This window comes from Bos indicus x Bos taurus, chromosome 29, assembly GCF_003369695.1.
Source record: "Bos indicus x Bos taurus breed Angus x Brahman F1 hybrid chromosome 29, Bos_hybrid_MaternalHap_v2.0, whole genome shotgun sequence".
NCBI lineage: Eukaryota > Metazoa > Chordata > Mammalia > Artiodactyla > Bovidae > Bos > Bos indicus x Bos taurus.
The window spans coordinates 14,782,557-14,801,728 of record NC_040104.1 but is presented as its reverse complement, the minus strand read 5'-3'; the positions used below and the strand labels follow the sequence as shown (position 1 = coordinate 14,801,728).

The window sequence follows — 19,172 nt, the reverse complement described above, 5'->3', positions numbered from 1 at the left end:
TGTGCTCACTTACTCAGTTGTGTCCGACTCTTTGCAACCCCATGGACTGTAGCCCAATAGGCTCCTCTGTCCGTGGGATTCTCCAGGCAAGAATACTGGAGTGGGTTGCCATTATGAGTAATTAGTCCCTGAATACCACCCCTACTCTGCACCCCAGGAGAAGACCACAGGTTACTCTGGGACCTCAGGCCCAGCAGAGCACAAGGCACTGAGAGGGGAAAGTCAGGCCCACCAGACCCGAGACAGCCAGGCTCGGGGCCCAAGTTGGGGAGCTGTAGAACTCCTCTCTGGATGAGTTCTTTTCATGGGCTGAAGACATCCAGCCAGCTTTGCAGTGTCCCCTTCTTTAATACTGAGTTAGATGACTTAGGGTCACAGCTACTTCAGGGACACCATGAACCAGAGCCAAAATGATGGGGAGAAAGCAACTTGAAGACCATGCAGGGAGTGGACAGATAACTTTAGTAGACTCTTTCTGCTTATCTCAGAAAGGAGAGGGTATTGGCTCTGTGAAATAGTTTTGCAACAAAAAAAGACTTTCAGAGAAAAAGGAAGAGTTGTTGGTTATTAGAAATGTGATATTGCTGCTGCTGCTGAGTCGCTTCAGTCGTGTCCGACTCTGTGCGACCCCATAGACGGCAGCCCACCAGGCTCCCCCGTCCCTGGGACTCTCCAGGCAAGAACACCGGGGTGGGTTGCCATTGCCTTCTCCAGAAATGTGATATTAGACATTTAAAAATCTGGTTAGAAATCTTTATGAAAGAAGGAACAAAAGCTAGAAAAGATAAAGGTAAGATGTACCTGATAAAAACTTCAGAAAGAGAGAAGAAACCCAGGATTGAGTGTTTCATTCACACTGATGTGACCCCAATGAAAGGTCAGGCAAGTGAGTTGACAAAAACCAGACCAAGGCTCCTTATAGTCAAATTTCAGGATACCAGAGATTGGTAAAATTTTACTTCCATGTAGGAAAAACCAAACCTGCACAGCAAACTAGGGATCAAACTGGCTAGATGTACGAGCAGCAGTGCTGGGAGCCAGAGGACAGTAGTTCCACCCATTAAATTCTGAGGGAAGTTGTGTCGTTACAATTTAGAGCTTGTCCAAATGGCCAACAATGTGCGCAAAATAAAAGCTTATTTTGAGACCCATCACGTTTGAAACTCAGCAGCCTCACACCTTTTCCCAGGAGCCCGTGGGAAGCTGTGAGCCACTGACACGGGGTCAGTCAGGAAGGAGAGAGGCCTGAGTGGGGAACAGGAGAGAAGGGAGGAGTCTTCAGGACGGTTGTGGTCTGAGCCCCAGGAGTGGTGGCTGTGCTGGGTCTCTCCTGGAGAGTCATCCGCACGGGAGAAGCGGCAGGACGCTGTGCGGTCTTCCTCCGATCTTCTCTGCATATCTTCCTGACAGACGGAGTGCCAGCCATCACTGTGTACACACTGTCGTGTCTGACTCTTTGCGACCCTGTGGCCTGTGGCCCGTCAGGTTTCTCTCTCCATGGGATTCTCAAGGCAAGAAGACTGGAGTGGGTAACCTCCTCCAGGGGATCTTCCTGACCCAGGCATTGAACCCGTGCCTCCTGTATTGGCAGGCGGGTTCTTTATTGCTGAGTCACCGGGGAAGCCCGCCAGCCATTGGTACAGGGAAGTAAAGAAGAGATGGTCTTGCTGAGCCTGAGGAGGATAGATGCCTAAGGGAGCTGTAACTATAGTACCTTCTTATGTTATAATCATGTAAACAGGAGATTGATTTAACCAACAGGGCACAGGGAAGCCGGGTGGGGGGCGGGGGGGGCGGGGTTGGTGAGCAGAGAGTCTGGTCGTTTGAATTCAGCCCTTTTTAATAGAAAGTTGATGGAGAATGTCTGGACTGAAAAGGTGCAGAGGGACACTTGTCATTTAGAATCAAGGCGGCAAATAGTGGGAGAAAGGGCTGCAAGGGGTGCGCCCCAGGAGGACCCGCCTTGGGGTGGAGGACTCCACTAGGAGCCGGCTGGTGGTGGCTTTTTGGGCTAGGCAGCTGGACTCACGTGACAATAACATTTTAAAAATGAAGCCTTGTTACACTGCCTGGGTTTCTTTTTTTCATTTAACTTGTTCATTCACTATATATGTACTGATGTGAAGACCAGCACAGTGTTCGTCATAGAAATCGCCACTGAGCGGTATCTGCTAATTCTTATTAGTTTAACTAAATGTCTTCGCAAAAAAACCAAGAGCACAGGTTTTAGAATCAGACCGTCACCTCCTTGGGTGTCAGTGATTACCTACTAGGTTCTAGGTGCTGTTTGCAGATGCAGTTAGAGCACCCGGAGAGCCCCCCTTCTTGCCCCCAGGAACCTGCATCCTATTGGAGGGTGGTTTTGGATTGCTTGATGGGAAAATAAAACAACCAACAGGTTGGGGCCTGTCCTTGGGAAGGGCCCCCAGAAGGAGGCACATTTGAACCGGGTCCTGAGAGGTGAGCTGCGAGGCAGAGACCCTGGCCTGTGCCCAGAAGGATGATACCCAGTGCCTGGTGGGGTGATGGAGGGAGGAGGGGGCAGGTAGCCGGGGTCATCCAGAGATGGACTCTGGGAACGTGAGAGTGTGTGCTGTGTTCTGCCTGGAGCTGGTTCAGATGCTGTGGCTGGAGTGGATTGCAGAGGGCGGCATGGACACTGGCCCCAGGGCCCACCTGACCACTGGAACACGAGTGCTTTTGTGCTTTTCCTGGTGGGGAGCATTCACACAGATGTTGATACCCTTTTTATTTATTCTTTTTACTCATGTGTGGCTTTTCCTGCCCTCCTTCCTGCATTTATTTAGTGGTTAGGTGGCTGGCACCCAGGAAGGCTAATTAATGGCAGAGACAGCAAGGAGTAAACATACTGACTAGCCGCTCATACTCGCTTTATTACTTTATTTTTTTAAATTGCTGATAATTACAGTAGTGCTCATGGGCATGGGTCCCAGACAGGAAGAATTACTGTCTGCAGGCAGACCTGGTGTGAGCTGATAATGCTACATAAATCATGGAGGAGATGGCTTTCTGACTTGCTTTGAACTTGGAGAGGATGGATCTCTCTCATATTTGTGTTATTTTCTCAGCTGTTTTAACGGACTTTAGAAGTTAGAGTGATTTGTTATATGAAGATTAGTGTGTGGTTGTTGCTTGACCTGTAAACACTGACATGTTTCACAGAATCGCACGTGGAAATTGGCATTTTTTGTATTTTCAAGTGTGCGTTTCCTCTCCCTGCCTTGTGCAAGTCATCCTGGCAAATTGTCTTATTTTCTATCTGTAAAGAATTTCTGCGCTTTCCATTCAGCATCACAGAACCTTAGAAATAAAGAGCGAATGCTTTGTTTTTCATGGGATAGTAAAGCTAAGAAAAAAATTTTGGTTAAGGTTGTCAGTTCTTAATATTAAAGAAGGAACATATTTTTTAAAATAGACTACCCATTTCCTACTGCTGTCATCCTATGAAAAATGATTTAAGACAGAAGGTAGAAAGAAGAGTGCCTTAGAACTCAGGACAGTCACTTCTCAAGTAGGGCAGTGAGCAGCTAGCGCCATCCACATTCACGTGTGCACCTGCTCGCCAGGCGTCTCTTACTTGCATGAGGACTGTGTTACAGACTGCAGCAGCCCCCGACAAGTGTTTGTGAACCCCCTGCCTTCAAACACCAGGAAAAACTGTCCTGAGTGTTTATGTGGGGATGTTTGCTGCTGCATGGATTTGTTTGTTATCTTTTCCCAGTTACTTAAAGGAAAAAAGATCCAGTGAAATCAATTCCAGTATCTGACATTGACCGATCACGTTTGTGGTTAGAACATCTTGAAGTCAGAGCATTGCAGCCAGAGCTGACATGTTGGATAGTTACCCATTTTAAGCTTGGTAAAATCACTAAGTATTTATTTTAGTGAATTAAATCTATCTGAAGAATAGAATTTATTAAAAGAAGTATGATTTATTATGTTTCAAGTATATAAAATACTCGAAATATGCCTCCAAATTACCTTATTTTTAATGACTGACCTAATGCATTTAAAATACACAAAATACTAGAAAGCATCAGATCAGTTAGAAGTATGCTTATAATTTCTGAGAATATTGCCAGGATTGTGCTCGCCTATGCCACAGAAAGTGCTCCATTGTTTGTAGTGTTTCTGTCATCTGTGAGTCCATAAGAATGATTTGGAGTGAACACATTTAATGAATAATATTTAATCTTTGTACTTCTTGGTGTTAGTAACTTGAAATCATTTCAGTCTTTTAAGGTTTAGGAAACATGCCTATTCCCCCACCCCTGCCAAGCCTGCCTGGGCTGTTTGTCTCCCAGGCCCTTGGTTGCTGCCTGGGTAATACTGGCCAGTGATTGCCAAGGGGAAGGCCAAGTTCACACCATGGAGATCGTCTGATGTTACTATTCACACTCCACCGTCCCAGCTTTCTGAGCTCTGCAGGTCACAGCCTTCAAAACATGACGGGTCACTGCTTTGCTTGGGAATTGGGCAGATTTTTATGTAGTGAGGAAGCTGTCTTTTGCAAGCTGCGTGTCTCATGTGTCAAGAGTTACAGGAGCGTGGACTTTTGTCTGCTGTAATGGGAGCCAGAGCTGATACCACGGGTGTCATTTATTGAAACAGCTAACATTTGGGTAACGTTGTATTTACGTCGCCCTAAAGGGATAACTGGGGTCGGAAGAGAATAACCTCCACAAGGCTACTTAGCCAGTTAACTCAAGAGAACAGCCCTCAAGATTTAGGGAAATAACATAGTGTCCTTTTGATAGGAAACACAGATTCATCTTGACCTCACTTTGAGCAGGAAGCCAAACCAGAACCGGGAAGCCAACAACCCCGGTGCTTCTCTTTTTCTATGGTATCCTAGTACTAAATCATCATGTGAACCTTTGATGACTGAATTCCCTCAAAACAAAACATGGAGAGTGGATGCAGCCCACTCTGGTGTGTCCAGATTTCAAAGGTAGAAAAGGAAGGTGCCATCTTCACCCCATTTCATGGATTTGTGGGGACGTGACTGGTCATGTGGTACACCCGTGACTTAAGCCCCTGTTCTTGTAGCCTGAGAGAATGATGCCTTCAAGAGCCAGCCGATGATAACAATGCTGACGTTTGAGTCAGGAGTTTTGCTTAGTGCTTCCTTGCATTCTCTTAATTTAATCCCACAAGAGGCCTGAGAGGAGTAGTGTGTCAGTAGCCCTATTTTACGGATAAAGTTTAAAGCCTGATAATATTAGCCAACACTTGAAGAACTCCTATGTAACAAGCACTATTTCAAGCACTTTATGTGTGTGAAACTCATTAAACCTCAAAACATCACTATGGTGTCTAGTTATTATTGTCCTCATTTTATAGACAGGAGACTGGGGTCCGGGAGGTTACTTAGGTAACCTCCCAAATGTGGGACAGCTCGTCAGTGGTGGGGCCAGAACTCAGTCACACTTCGTCCGCCCCGTACAGCAATGCTCTTAGCCATCATGTCATGCACTTGCTCTGGGGTCAGGAGATGATGGTTGGAAAAGCCATCGCCTCTAGGACCTCTGTACCCAAGGACGTCAGTTTTGTAGAGTTCCTATTTTATTATGGGCAATTGGAAAGAAACACAGGAACCTGTAGATAATTTGTTCATTTGAGAATTCTAAATCCATAAACACTGTTCTGCTTTTTTTTTTTTAATATATGAAAGTGTTTTCTATATTTCAGTAACTTTATAAAAGACTATTAGCTCTCATCTCTGAAACACTTAAAGACAGACCGCTCTTAAACCTTAATGCTTGCATCCTTCCCAGTGTAGCCCAGATGGACAGACCACCACGTTCCTGTCAAAAGCCTTGGAGACATTCTAAACTGCTTTCAGTCTTGGAATTGATACCTCATCTATACTTGAATATTTAGAGCTCTAATAAAAGCAGGATCATTTGTATAAATTACTGCCTACGAAAATGATACCTGACAGCTGGCATATGTCAGTGGAAGAAAAATGGCCTTTTACATTTAGAGTTCTTCCGCCTAGCCTAATTCACCAGTTTCTAATTAGAATTAAGTCCAAATGTTAAGAAAAGGGAGACCGAGGATTTTTAGCTTGTGTCATGTAAACTCCCTTTTAAGCGCAGGCTTCTCTGTTTGTTTCGAAAGCTGGAAAATGCTCAACAAGAATTCTGCTATTTTATTAAATAGTAGGTTAAAATGTTTGAAGCCTGGAGCTTTTTTATTTTTATTTATTTATTTTTGGCCCCACTGGCTTTTTGTCGCGGCACACAGGCTGTGGGTTGCTGCGCTCAGACTTCCTCTAGTTGCAGGGAGCAGAGGCTACTCTCCAGCTGCAGCATGCAGGCTCCAGAGTGCAGGCTCGATAGTTGTGGAGCACGATGGGCACAGTTGTCCCATTTCATGTAGGATCCCAGTTCCCAGACCAGGGACTGAACCTGGGTCCCCTGCATTGCAAGGCAGATTCTCAACCACTGGACCCCCAGGGAAGTCCCTGGAGCTTTTTTCAATTGAAAGCTTCACTCTTGCTGGGGAAGACGTAATTGGGGCATCAGACAACAGTCACCCTTTGGACAGTAATAGAAGTGGGGTCTCGTACACGTTAGGTTGTGGGCAGGATTGTAGTCGTCCCCCCACTGGAGAGAAATCAGATATAATCTATATACACATGGGGTTTTACTACATTATGGTGTGTTCAGAATAAACAGTTTTTCAGGTATTGGGCCTGCTTGATTTACTTGCTAGTTGTCCTGCCAAAATGTTTCATTTCCTTTTGACAGATTGAAACCTTGCAGTCACAGTCAGATTCAGGCAAGTGAGGAACAGAATTAAAAAAAAAAAAACAAAGCTGTTTTATTTTGAAATACCTTTAGAGTATTTTAAAAGTTGCGGAAATACTAGAGGGAGTTCCCCCATACGTTAACACTGTTTTTCTCTTCATATTAACATCTGACATAACCCTTGTGCAGTTATCAAAGCTGGGAGGTGGACCCTGGTACAGTGCTGTTAACTGACTCACAGGCTGTGTTCACATTCGGCTCCAGGTTTCCTCCAGTGTCCTTTTCCTGTTGTAGGATGCTGTCTGGGCTCCCACGTTGCATCTGTTTTTTTTTTGTCTGTAGCCTCCAGTTCAGGACAGCCATCGGTGCGTCTTTGCTCATCTGTCCTCTTAATGTGAATTATTGCTGGAGACCACTTGTGAAGTCATTTGTCTTCCCTTTTGTAGTTAATATATTGGGGCAATAACCTTGAAACTATGGATTTTGTTAAACTTTGCTCGATTAAGTAAGTCTTAGCCGCAGGTATGTGGACACAGACTTAAGTCATTTTAATTTAGGAATCGTGAAGTGCCATTCAGAACTTGAGCAGACAGAAATGAATACAGGATCTTCACATCCATGAGTAGATTGTCATTTACTGACTTCATTTTTTAAAAAGTGTCTTTGAGTAAGAGTCTGTCTGTGTCACGCCTGTGCAGTGGTAAGTAGGCGCTGCTTGTTCAGTGCTATGATGGGAGCTGAAGCTGTGTGGCCCTGGACCGGACCAGACTCCCTCAGGAATGGGATAAAGCCCTGCTCTCTGAAGGATGCTCCCTCCATGGCAGGCACTCTCAACAGAGCCTGGAGCCAAATCAGATCCTGGGGCAGTAGCTTTAGTGAGGAAGTAATGGATTACCTGTTTGCTTTGGATGGGGGAGCAGTTTTGTGAAGGGAGATGGGGCTGAGGTGGGCCCAGGAGATGCTTCTCCTAGGGTGATGACTAAAGACCCTTGATCAGCATTAGGATGAGATTTCTGTTTGTTCCTATTTGTTGCTTTAAGCCATTTCAGGTTTTCAACCAAGTGACTAGAGCACTTTTAACCAAGTTGAATTTCCATCCTCAGGTAGCTAAACTCTTTTCCTGAGCCAAATTAATAGAATGGGATTTCTTATTAAGAATGAATTATTAAGTAAAGTGGAAGTGCTGGGCTAGGAAAGCAATTGATGCAGTTTGTACTCAAAGCCTTGAAAGTGCTGCAGCATGCACAGATCAAGGGCCAGCCACAGCGCCCTGGCACGGGGCATTCATTTTCTCTGGCAGAGGATTCCAGGTTCACAGGATGTCAGAAGTGCTGACTTGGCAGCAAAATCCCATTTGTAACATGTTAGATTTAAGAACCAGATTGATTTATATGTTGATGTAATGGATCAAAGCACAGTGTATGCTTCAGAAAATGGAGAGCACATTAAATAAGAGCATTTTCAAAGGAAAGAAGCACAAGCATTACAGGAAAAACAAAAAAACAACAAAAAAAATCCTGTTGTACTGTAGGTAAGGTTAGGGTATGTTTGATTAGTTGATTCCTGGATGCGGTCCGCAGAGGCTTTTTATATTCCAAATGATACCTTCTTGAGAGTCTCTGATGACCACAAGGATTAATCTTTCTGAACTCAGAAGTGAATCACGGCAGCATATGAGCTGTCTGGACCGATTCCAGTTGCCCTCCTTTTCCTTGGTGGTAACTGATGTGAGGAGCTGTGGCTGCAAGCTGCTGCTTCCTGCTGCTTTACCCTTGGGTGTTTGAGATCTTCTTTGGGGAAGATGCTGTTGACTATCTCTACACAAAGATTAAGTGCACTTACCACGAGTGTACTGACCTCCGTGGTTGACCCGTAAACTGAGCATTCATACAGTCAGAACCTTTGTGGTCTTTCAACCAACAGCCACACATGGACCATCATCTGCTGTGTGATGGGCATTTGCCTCCATGATCTTGACCACGCCCACTCTGTGGCCTGGGCGAGCTCACGTAACTGACACTGCTTCTTACCTATATTCATTTTTGGAATATAAGAGGCAAATGGCTTCCCTCCCTTGCCCCTGTACTTCTGAAAGATACGATACCACCCCTGAGATCCCACCCTGGCATTCCACTTGTTTAATATTAGAATATACCATTTTTTGAGATGGGAAAAGTGTTTATATGCATGCAATTATTACCAGACTACAACTTAAAAATTTTATTGCTCAAAAATATTCTTGTCCTTTTTCCCAGTTGTTATGGATAACCACGAATCTGATTTCAGATTTAGCCATGTTGTTGTATATATCCATAAGTCTAGTCCAGAATTTAGAAACTGTTACTCAGCATCTTTCATGTTTAACCACAGTAGTTCATTTGTAGCAGGTTTAGGAAATACTGGGCTTCCCAGGTGGCATGGTAGTAAAGAATCCACCTACAGTGCAGGAGACATAAGAGATGCAAGTTTGATCACTGGGTTGGAAAGATCCCCTGGAGGAGGGCAGGGCAACCCACTCCAGTGTTCTTACCTGGAGACTTCCATGGACAGAGGAGCCTGGCAGGCTACTGTCCATGAGGTCACAAAGAGTTAGGCATGACTGAGTGTCTAAGCCACTAGGAAATACTATTTCCTGACCCGTTGATTGTTTATTTCTGTCTAAGCTTTTGACGAGTTGGAAGGAAGGAATTTGCTGAGAATACTGGTTTCAGTGCAGAGTACATCCCGGGGTCTGCTCCCCTCTGTCTCTGTATATACCCCCTTGTGTGCTGCATGCTCGTTCTCCTTTGCATCATAACCCAGGTTACTAGCCCTGAGCCTTAGTATGGCTCCCAGAAGAAGAAGGACCAGTACAAGAGGCATTTTTTGTGCGTATCTCCAGCTAGTGTGAGAATTAAGCATATTTCTCTTATGCCTCTTTATACCTTTTAATGATCTATTTGAGCTAAATGCCACTAGGGCAGTGGTCCCCAACCTTTTTGACACCAGAAACCAGGGTGAGGGGGTGCTTTTGAGATGATCCAAGCACATTTATTGTGCACTTTATTTCTGTAATGACATCAGCTCCACCTCGGATAAGCAGGCATTAGATACTTAAGGTTGGAGACCCGTGAGTTAGGGTACTACCTGTGCATTCTTTCCCCAGGTACCTTAAATATTTTTTTCTTTCTTTGAAGTAGACAAGACTTAACTCCAGTATGTAGCTTCACAGTCAATTATTCTGAAGGCATAGTTATCTGTCTTCTACTTTAATAAATGATTATTCCTCACAGTAGGGCAACGATCTATTCTACTTAATAAAGTTGCTGACTGTTCTCTTTATTGGATCTCATTGAAGTGTTTCTCAGCCCTGATTGATCTTGGCAACATTTTAGATCCAGATTAGCTTTCCCCCCGCTATCGAGCAAGTGTTCATGCTTCCTTGTCTCATGCTAGTGGGAAGCAGGCTAATTTTAATAAGCTGCAAAGCAAAACTTGCACAGGTGGTAAGTTGGTCCTGGAAAATGTGGTATTTCACAATCTAACGCAGGCTTCTGATTGGAAGGACCATTCAGGTCTGTAACCAGTCCCTCAGCACAGATCAAGGAGACTTGGCTGGAAAACACGACTTTCTGTGTATTTTAAAAGCCAAATCTGTTTTCTCCTGTTAATAGGAAAACCATTTAATATTAATGCTCTCTGCTCTTTTTGAAAAGGTCATAATGGACCATATAATCTAACCCGACCCTCAAGTTTTCACGTTTTTAAAAAGATGTTTAATTTCTGTTTTGAAAAAATCTTTATATTAGGAGAGACAACAAAACTTTATTGTGGTTGTCGCTGTGAATATTGGTGTATCTGCAGACGCAGAGATGCCTGTGTTTTTTTCTAGTGCATGAGACTGCAGGAGCTTCATCATACCTAAATGTTTTTTGTCACCTGTAATTTGTGAGCTGTTAATGGCTACAAATAGCTGGGTTTTTTTTTCCTAACACGAGATGAAATTGTTCTTGAAGTCCCTTTTAGTGTTCCCGTTTCATGTATCACACCCCCTCACCATCGTCACCGAGCCTTTCCTGTCTCCCAGGGGTGTCTTACCCGAGCTACTGTTATTTCTCCAGCTCCTGAGCCATTCCCATGCATACAGAGAGCATCGGAGCTGCGTTTGGAAATATTAAGGCTATACTTAAAATGCTCAGCACTCCATCCTTCCTTGGTCTAAGGATTGTCCAGTCTGGACCCTACGTGCTACCCACCTCCCTTAGGGCCTCAGCAGACTCTGAGTCGACACTCCCCACACAGATGCCCAGTGTCACTCTTTGGGACACTTCCCCAGCCAACCTCCTTCGCAGGCCTACGTCACATCCCTGTTTTGTACTGTAGGCTCCTTCAGCTCTGCATTCTCTTCCTCCTCAGGGTATCTGGGATGGGATCACACTTTCTGTGTGAGGGTCGACTGTGAACTAGACTGTGAGCCCTTGCAGGCAGGGAACGTAATCTTTGGCTCGTCCTTGCGTGTTAAGCATTTAGCACGCTGCTGTGCAAAGATAGTAGCTGCTCAATAAAATTTTGTTGTGTGAGTGAACTGAATAGAAAATCCCTGGAACTTCTGCCATTCTGTACTCTGTGGCTTGGTGTGTTCCAGGCTGGGAAGTAGAATTGCTTGTGTTGGAGGGGACTGCAGGCGGATGATCTGTTCCCAGGTCAGAAGTATCCAGATGGTGGAGAGGGGGTTACGTTTCTCACCCACCTTTCTCTCGACCGTAGACGTCCAAAGGTCTTTTTTTATTCTGGCTTTGTTCCTGGGAAAAGGATTTGTTTATGAAGAAGAAACATTAGTTACTATGTAACTAATGAAGAGTTTTTAAAGGTCAGTTGTACTATCACTGCTGGCTCCTGGGAGTGACCCTGTAATTGTTTTCTCTCCGTAGGCCCTCGCAGCCAGCGCTGGAACCGGATTCGCTGTCGCCGAACCTCAGATTGCAATGTTCTGTGGGAAGTTAAACATGCATGTGAACATCCAGACTGGGAGGTGGGAGCCTGACCCATCGGGCACCCACAGCTGCTTCGGCACAAAAGAAGAAGTTCTCCAGTACTGTCAGGAGGTGAGCGTGCTGCCTGAAGCTTAAAGATGCTTTTCTTTCTGGGTCATGTGTGAGCCTATTAACCTTAGAAACAGGTGCTCTGTCATTCTCCTCTTCTGACCTAAGACCAAGGTTGTAATGACCAGGCAGCAGGCTTTTGTTCTGAGTGTGCGCCTGGCCCAGGCGTGCTGCAAGCTCTTGGGTCTTTCCAGAAGGAATACTGCAGAAGCTTGACCGGGGCCATAGAGATGCAGCCCTGGCTTCCCACGTGTCACAGGAAGACGTGAAGCAGGCCCAGTGTCACATGTGTGCTTGTGTTTTGCATTTGTAGGTTGTAGCCAGGAGCCACCAGTATCGTAAGGGATTCTCTCAGGTCTGATTGAACAGACCTTTCAGGTCAACACTTGATGTAGAAAAGGATATGAGATGTTTTAACTTCTTGCCAAAACTAGCCTTTGGGGTCAGGGCTGGAATATTATTCTATAGTTTCATTAACAGACACTTCCATAGACTTGCCTTTCGAATGTTTTAGTTCATGAACTCGGCTATTTACGCATGTCCTGTAAGTGGACTCAATACCTAATAGACTCGTTTCGGGGTGAAAACTTGCTGCTTCTGTAGGTCCTTTTAAAGAGAAGATGTGTTAGAAGTGTACCGAAGTCTGCCTGTCGAAAGAAAGCTAATGGTCACAGAATGTCTGTACTTGAGGAGGAGTTCAGCTGGAACCGGGCAGCGGAGGTGTCTTCACCTTTACAGAGGACGATGGCGAAGCTGAGCACACAGACCCTCGCCCTCACTTGCCCAGCAAGTGTCCGTCTGTTATGGACAAAGTCCGTTTACCGTGCGTGTTCCCTGTCCCTTGCAGATGTATCCAGAGCTACAGATCACAAATGTGATGGAGGCAAACCAGCCAGTCAGTGTGGACAACTGGTGCCGGAGGGACAAGAAGCAGTGCAAGAGCCACATCGTGATCCCATTCAAGTGTCTCGGTGAGCATCCTGGGGCCTCTGGGTACCGCTCAGGGAGTCAGGGTCCCCGGTCTCACATTTTCTTTTCTTTTTGAAAAAAAATTTTTTTTAAACTATAAAAATATTTTTAATTTTTATTTTTTGGCCATGTTGCGTAGCATATGGGACCTTATCTCCCCGACCAGGGATTGAACCCATGTCCCCCTGCATTGGAAGGTGAAGTTTTAACCACTGGGCCGCCAGGGAAGTCCCTTACATTTCATTTTCGCTTGGCTCACAGTGAGATAACTTCATCTGCTAAGAAGCCAAGGGCTGTAGGAATTTACTGGGGACCTTTGAACACTCGCAGCTTTCTGGCATTGATAGGTGACTTGTCTGGTTGCTCACTCTGCCTCTCCCATTGTGGGCACCCTCTGACTTAACAGGATGAGCCTTCTCTACAGCCCTGAGTGAGCACGCTGCCCTCAGAGTGGCCCAGCTTCGTTCACGTCGAGAGTCTGAAATGACTGTTAACAGCCCTAGCGTGCATAGTACTGCAGCAGCCTGAGGGGTGGTCTTCTGGTCCCCTTACTTCGCCCACACATTTTGCTGAAGTCCTGTATCGCCAGCCAGATCAGACTCTGTGCTTAGTGTTCGGGAGCTGAAGGAGTGAGTCGTAGCTGCTGTAGACATCAGGATGGCCTCGGCCACGCCCTGTGCCACCTGCCCATCTGAAGGCTCAGCTGATAAGGGTGTTCTGACTCCATGCATTTGTATGAACAGTCAGAGCGAACTTGGGGACCACTGTAACATTTTATCACCCAGAAGGAGGGTTGTTCCAAACATGGTGAGTGTGTTCATCCTGACTACTCAGCGTCAACACACCTGAGTTATGTTCACACATCTGAAACCTGGGTGACTTGGGCAGATTTGGTCATAGAAGCTTAATGGACTAACACAGAGTATTAAGCGAGGACAGCCTGCAGTGTTCTGTGGCAGCCTGGATGGGAGAGGAGGTCGGGGGAGAATGGATACATGTACATGTATGGCTGAGTCCCTTTGCTGTTCACCTGAAACTGTCACAACATTGTTAGTCAGCTATATCCCAATGTAAAATAAAAAGTTTAACAAAAAGTAGACAGCCCCTGTAGTTCTGTGGATGTGTTTATTTTTCAATTAATATTTATTGGAGTATAGTTGCTTTACAGTATTGTGTTAGTTTCTGTTGTACAGCACAGTGAGTCAGCCATGTTTCCAGATCTTTTTTGAATTTCCTCCCCGTCCAGGTCTCCGTAGAGCACTGAGTATAGCTCCCTGCGCTGTACAGTCCACTCGTTGGTTCCCTATTTCATACCTAATCGTGTGTATACGTCAGTCCCAGTTTCCCAGTTCCTCCCACTCCCCCTTTCCTCTAAGTATCCATTGCTTTGTTCTCTGTGTGTGGCTAATTCTGTTAACCTGTTCCCCTCCCTCCCTTCATCAAAACCTTTCCTAACATGGGATTCATTGCTTTTCTCATTCTCACGCGTAGCAAACTAACAGAGGCAGCACCTGAGTAACAGTATTTAAAATACATAGTAATGACTTTGTTTTAAAAATGTTGGGTGGGGGAAAGGACACTGCATGCGCTTAACACAGTTTATTTAAAACTGAGGACCCTGCAGTGGTGTGAGGCTTTTGAAAGGTTTTGCGTGATGTGGTTTTGAAGATGTTTTTTCTTTGCGTTTGGCTGTAACGCCTCTCTGGGTACGAGGTTTCATTCATTCTCTGTAAAACTCTCAAACTTAAGGAAATGAAAGAGCATTCTTGAATGCTATCTACACAATAGATAGATAGTACCTAGCAATCATTTCTTCCTTTTGCATCCTTGTCCATAAGCCTTTGCAACTCGATCTTTCCCAGTGTGGCTCTTTTTCACTGGTACTTATATATTCAATGAGAAGTTACACTTCGATGTTCCCCCTCAAACTGAATCTTATAGCTGACAGTACTACTAGTTGCCTCGTTATCCATAAAGTTTTATCTAAACAGGCTGGTCTGAGTGGGACAGAGTTGGTGAAGTGTGAAGACACAAGGGCACTAGTATTTTGGGGAAGGAGTTAGTCATCTCTGACATTTATATACACACGGACTCCTGCACCTAAAGAAGGGAGCTCTGTGAGCCTGTGGCTGTTTCTGTCCTTATTTATTTCTGGAAGGATTTTTGGATGGGGATGGTTGCTGTGATGTCTTGTTCTCAGAAGCCTCGAGGCGGGGCCAAAATAAAAACCAAAAATAAATATATTGCCAAGTAAATACAGTTACTGTCAACAATGAGAGCTGGTACTTGGATGTCAGAATTCAAGTGATTTCTACTTAGATTGAGCCTCAGGTTGCTTCCCCAGTGGAGCTGAATCCTGGTTTGCCACTGGGCTTTGCCTATACTAAGCTGCAACTGTAAGCCTGGTTGATGGTAAACTTTTGTTTCTACTTCCCTGGGGCCTTTGGGGCCCTCGAGGGCAGCACTGTGTGTAATTCACCTTTGTATTCCTGCATTAATGTCAAATTGAGCTATTGGGCCCCCAAAGTCCCTGTGCTAATAGTGGAGTGAAACCTCACTGCCCTGTGGAGGGCTGTTTTGATATGGGGCAGCTGCTTGTGAAGACAAGAGAGTGTGTTCCCCCTCACAGCAGGTCAGGGGCTGCCCCTGGCCTCCCAGAGACTGAGGCCTGAGGCTGTGGTGAGGCTGGGAAGCTGGTCTACGTGTAGACTTCACACCAGTTCAGGCCCTACAACTTTTCTTTTTTTGACCTTGCCACTTGACTTGTGGGATCTTAGTTTCCCCGCTAGGGCTTGAACCCGGGCCCTGGCAGTGAACACACCAAGTCCTAACCACTGGACCACCAGGGAATTCCCCCAAGACCTTTCTTGCCAGACAATTTCCTAATTAGGTTTTCCTTTTTGTTGTTTTGTTGTTGTTGCTGGTGTAAAACGTCAGAGCTGAGCCTGCCCGCCTCCTTTCCCCTCCCTACTTATCGCGTCTCCCCTGAGCCCAGCACCACCTCGGTGTCCTGCACTTGGGCCCTGTGAGGCCTGTCCATGATGCGTCAGAAGAGCCTGGGATGTTCGTTGAGTGCAGATCACTGAGGCCCACCTTGGACCTACTGACCCAGAGTGTCTAGCCTTTTATTATGGACATTACAAACATACCCAGACACAGAAGCATCGCCTTACCCACCATGTGCCCACTGCCCAATCAAACGGGCATCAGTTCATGGACTACCCTTACCCCATCTGTGGCCCACTCCCAACAGCCCCTCATTATTTGGAAACAAATCACAGATACCTTTTTTTTTTTTTTAATATTTCAGCATGTATTTCTAAAAGGTAAGGGCTCTATTTTCTAAGCAGCTATGTGTAATTTCCCCCCAGCTTTTTATTTTTGAGAAGCTTCAGACCTATGGTAAATGCAGTCGTGAACTCTATACCTGTTACCTGGGCTTCCAGTTTTGCCTTATCCGTCTTACTCTGTCTATTTTGTGCACTTTACTTCCTTTTCATTGTTAAACCATTTGAAAGTGAGTTGGGACTTTATGATAGTTCACCTCCAAGTAGCTTTCAGCTTCTTAAGAGCAAGGGTGTTCTCGTGTTATGACTGTGATATAGCAGTCACACTTGGGACAGCTGTCCTTAGTGTTCAAATAATGTCCTTTGCAGCTCCCTTGCAAAAAGGGTGATGTATTATATTTAATCTAGACAGTTCCTCAGCTTTTTGTTTTGAATCTTTTATTTATTCTTTTGGTAGTATGTGGGGTCTTAGTTCCCCAACCAAGTATCTAACCTGTGCCCCCTGAAGTGGAAGAGTGCAGTCTTAACCTCTGGACCCCTAAGGAAGTTCCTGAGTCTTTTATGACAATAATATTTTTGACAGTCTAGGCCCTTTGTTTAACACAATATCTCTGAATACGATTCTGTCATATTGTTGTGTATCAGTTCAGTTCAGTCGTGTCCAACTCTTTGAGACCCCATGGACTGCAGCACACCAGGCTTCCCTGTCCATCACCAACTCCCGAAGCTTGCTCAGACTCACGTCAGTCTAGTTGGTGATGCCGTCCAACTATCTCATCCTCTCATTGTTGTGTATAATTAGAGCCAGGCAATGGCAACCCACTCCAGTCCTCTTGCCTGGCAAATCCCATGCACAGAGGAGCCTGGTAGGCTGCAGTCCATGGGGTCACTAGGAGTCAGACACGGCTGAGCGACTTCACTTTCACTTTTCACTTTCATGCATTGGAGAAGGAAATGGCAACCCACTCCAGTGTTCTTGCCTGGAGAATTCCAGGGACAGGGGAGCCTGGTGGGCTCCCATCTATGGGGTCGCACAGAGTCGGACACGACTGAAGTGACTTAGCAGTAGAGCCAGATGACTGTAGCAGAAAGACGTCTAGGTGATGTGTTCTCAGAACATGACTTCCATCAGCTTATCACTCACCCGGGTAAAGTTGTGTCTGCCAGACCTTCCCTCTGCAAAGACATCTCTCCCCATTTTCCATTCACTCTCCACTGACAGTCTGTACCTGGATCAGTCATCACAGTGGTGGTTTGTCTTAGAGTGAGGTGTCTGTAGGTACACAGAGGGCTAAAGTAAAGTTCACCTGTACTTTGGGAGAACAGGCAGTCTCAGTTTCCTGGACATTTTGTTACTTGACGCAATGTGGGCAGAAAGAGAGGAGTGAGAGGCTGGGACTGTTGTTGGTGTGAAGTCAGAGGTGGTGGGGAGTCGCCGTGTGTGTTTGAGGTCTTGATGGGCTCCTCTTCCTGTTTTCCCTGCCGGGAGTAAGGGATGGAGGGTGGGGAGGAGGGAGGAAGTCCCGGGCGTCACGGCTGTGTGTCTGCTGGCCTGGAGCCGAAATGTCCAGTTGGCTCCTGCAGATGAGCTGCAGCTCAGCTCACGCGCGTCAGAGACTGCTCCTGTCTGCACGTGGCTGCGTGACCGTCCCAGTGACCTGCAGTCAGGGTCATTTTCACCTTGAATCGTGATCAGGTTTGCTCCTGACAAAGCTTCTCTTTTCCAGTGGGTGAATTTGTCAGTGATGTGCTGCTAGTTCCAGAGAAGTGCCTGTTTTTCCACAAGGAGCGGATGGAGGTGTGCGAGAATCACCAGCGCTGGCACACCGTGGTCAAAGAGGTAACGGCCGGCCGGCAGCATCAGGGGCTGCCACTCCTGTCAGGAGAGAGAGGAGCGCGTTTCTCCAGAAGAATAATAGTCTTCTTAACTCAGTTTTGTCCCCTTTATCTCATCAAAGTTTACAATTACTTGTGTCTTCTAAGTTAAAAATATTTGGAAGAAGAATAGCTATTTTGGTAAGGAAGTACAGTATTAACAGTCCAGCGCCTGGAGTCAAGGATGTTAAAAGGATTGCTGAGAAGCTCTCGGCAGGGCATCCAGTAAGGCTGCCGCAGACCCCAAGGCCTGTGTGGAAATATCCAGTTACAGAAGATCTGTGTGGACGTGCGTGCTGACGGGACCAGAAGTCATTTCACTCTTCTCTGAGGAGGATGAGCTTCCGTAGCGTGTCCTCCCAGTTTAGTTGGTTTTCCCTGTCGGTTGCCTTTATTTTGTCTAATTATGAAGTAATTTGAATTCCTCACCGCTGAAGAATGCATGTTATTACTGACCACTGTTAACCAGTGTTGATAATGACTCAAAGAAACCACCACCACCACCACCATCACCCCAGCCTTAATTTTTTCCACCTTTGGGCTTTCATTGTTTTGGGCCAGATAACATGTTCCCATTGCAGGTTAAGCGAAATTTGTAAATCTGTAAAGTAGTAGCGTCACAACTTTTTGGCAAAAAAAATTAATGTGTCCACGAGAAAGGCTTAACTTTGTGATTTAGTGAGGGCTTCTTCTGTGATTTAGTGAGCTAGGGGTGGGGGTCTCTGAGCGCACTGCTGAGTCCTGAGAGAGCTAGGGGTGGGGTCTCTGAGCACACTGCTGAGTCCTGAGAGAGCTAGGGGTGGGGGTCTCTGAGCGCACTTGTGTCCTGAGAGAGCTAGGGGTGGGATCTCTGAGTGCACTTACGTCCTGAGAGAGCTAGGGGTGGGGTCTCTGAGCGCACTGCTGTCTCCTGACCATGTTCCTGGGCCCCCAGGCCTGCCTCACTCAGGAGATGACCCTGTACAGCTACAGCATGCTGCTGCCCTGCGGGGTGGACCAGTTCCACGGCACCGAGTACGTGTGCTGCCCGCAGACAAAGGTGGTCCAAACTGCGGTGTCCAAAGAGGACGAGGAGGACGACGATGACAACGACGACGAGGATCAGGAGGAAGACTACGACGTTTATAAAAGGTGAGTTCTGTCCTGAGCCTGTGGGCGGCTGTGGCTGCTGCACCCAGGCTCCT

General features: G+C 46.1%; 1 protein-coding gene across 4 annotated transcripts in view; it reads left to right on the top strand.

Annotated features, from left to right (window-relative positions):
• APLP2 (amyloid beta precursor like protein 2) overlaps nucleotides 1-19,172 on the top strand; it is a 62,625-nt gene that overhangs the window by 21,916 nt on the left and 21,537 nt on the right. For all 4 annotated transcript variants that reach the window (XM_027532545.1, XM_027532547.1, XM_027532548.1 and 1 more), the window contains exons 2-5: nucleotides 11,687-11,860; nucleotides 12,705-12,828; nucleotides 17,841-17,953; nucleotides 18,923-19,119. In XM_027532545.1, coding sequence (XP_027388346.1) covers nucleotides 11,687-11,860; nucleotides 12,705-12,828; nucleotides 17,841-17,953; nucleotides 18,923-19,119 — 608 coding nt within the window. The remainder of the gene's footprint in view (nucleotides 1-11,686; nucleotides 11,861-12,704; nucleotides 12,829-17,840; nucleotides 17,954-18,922; nucleotides 19,120-19,172) is intronic.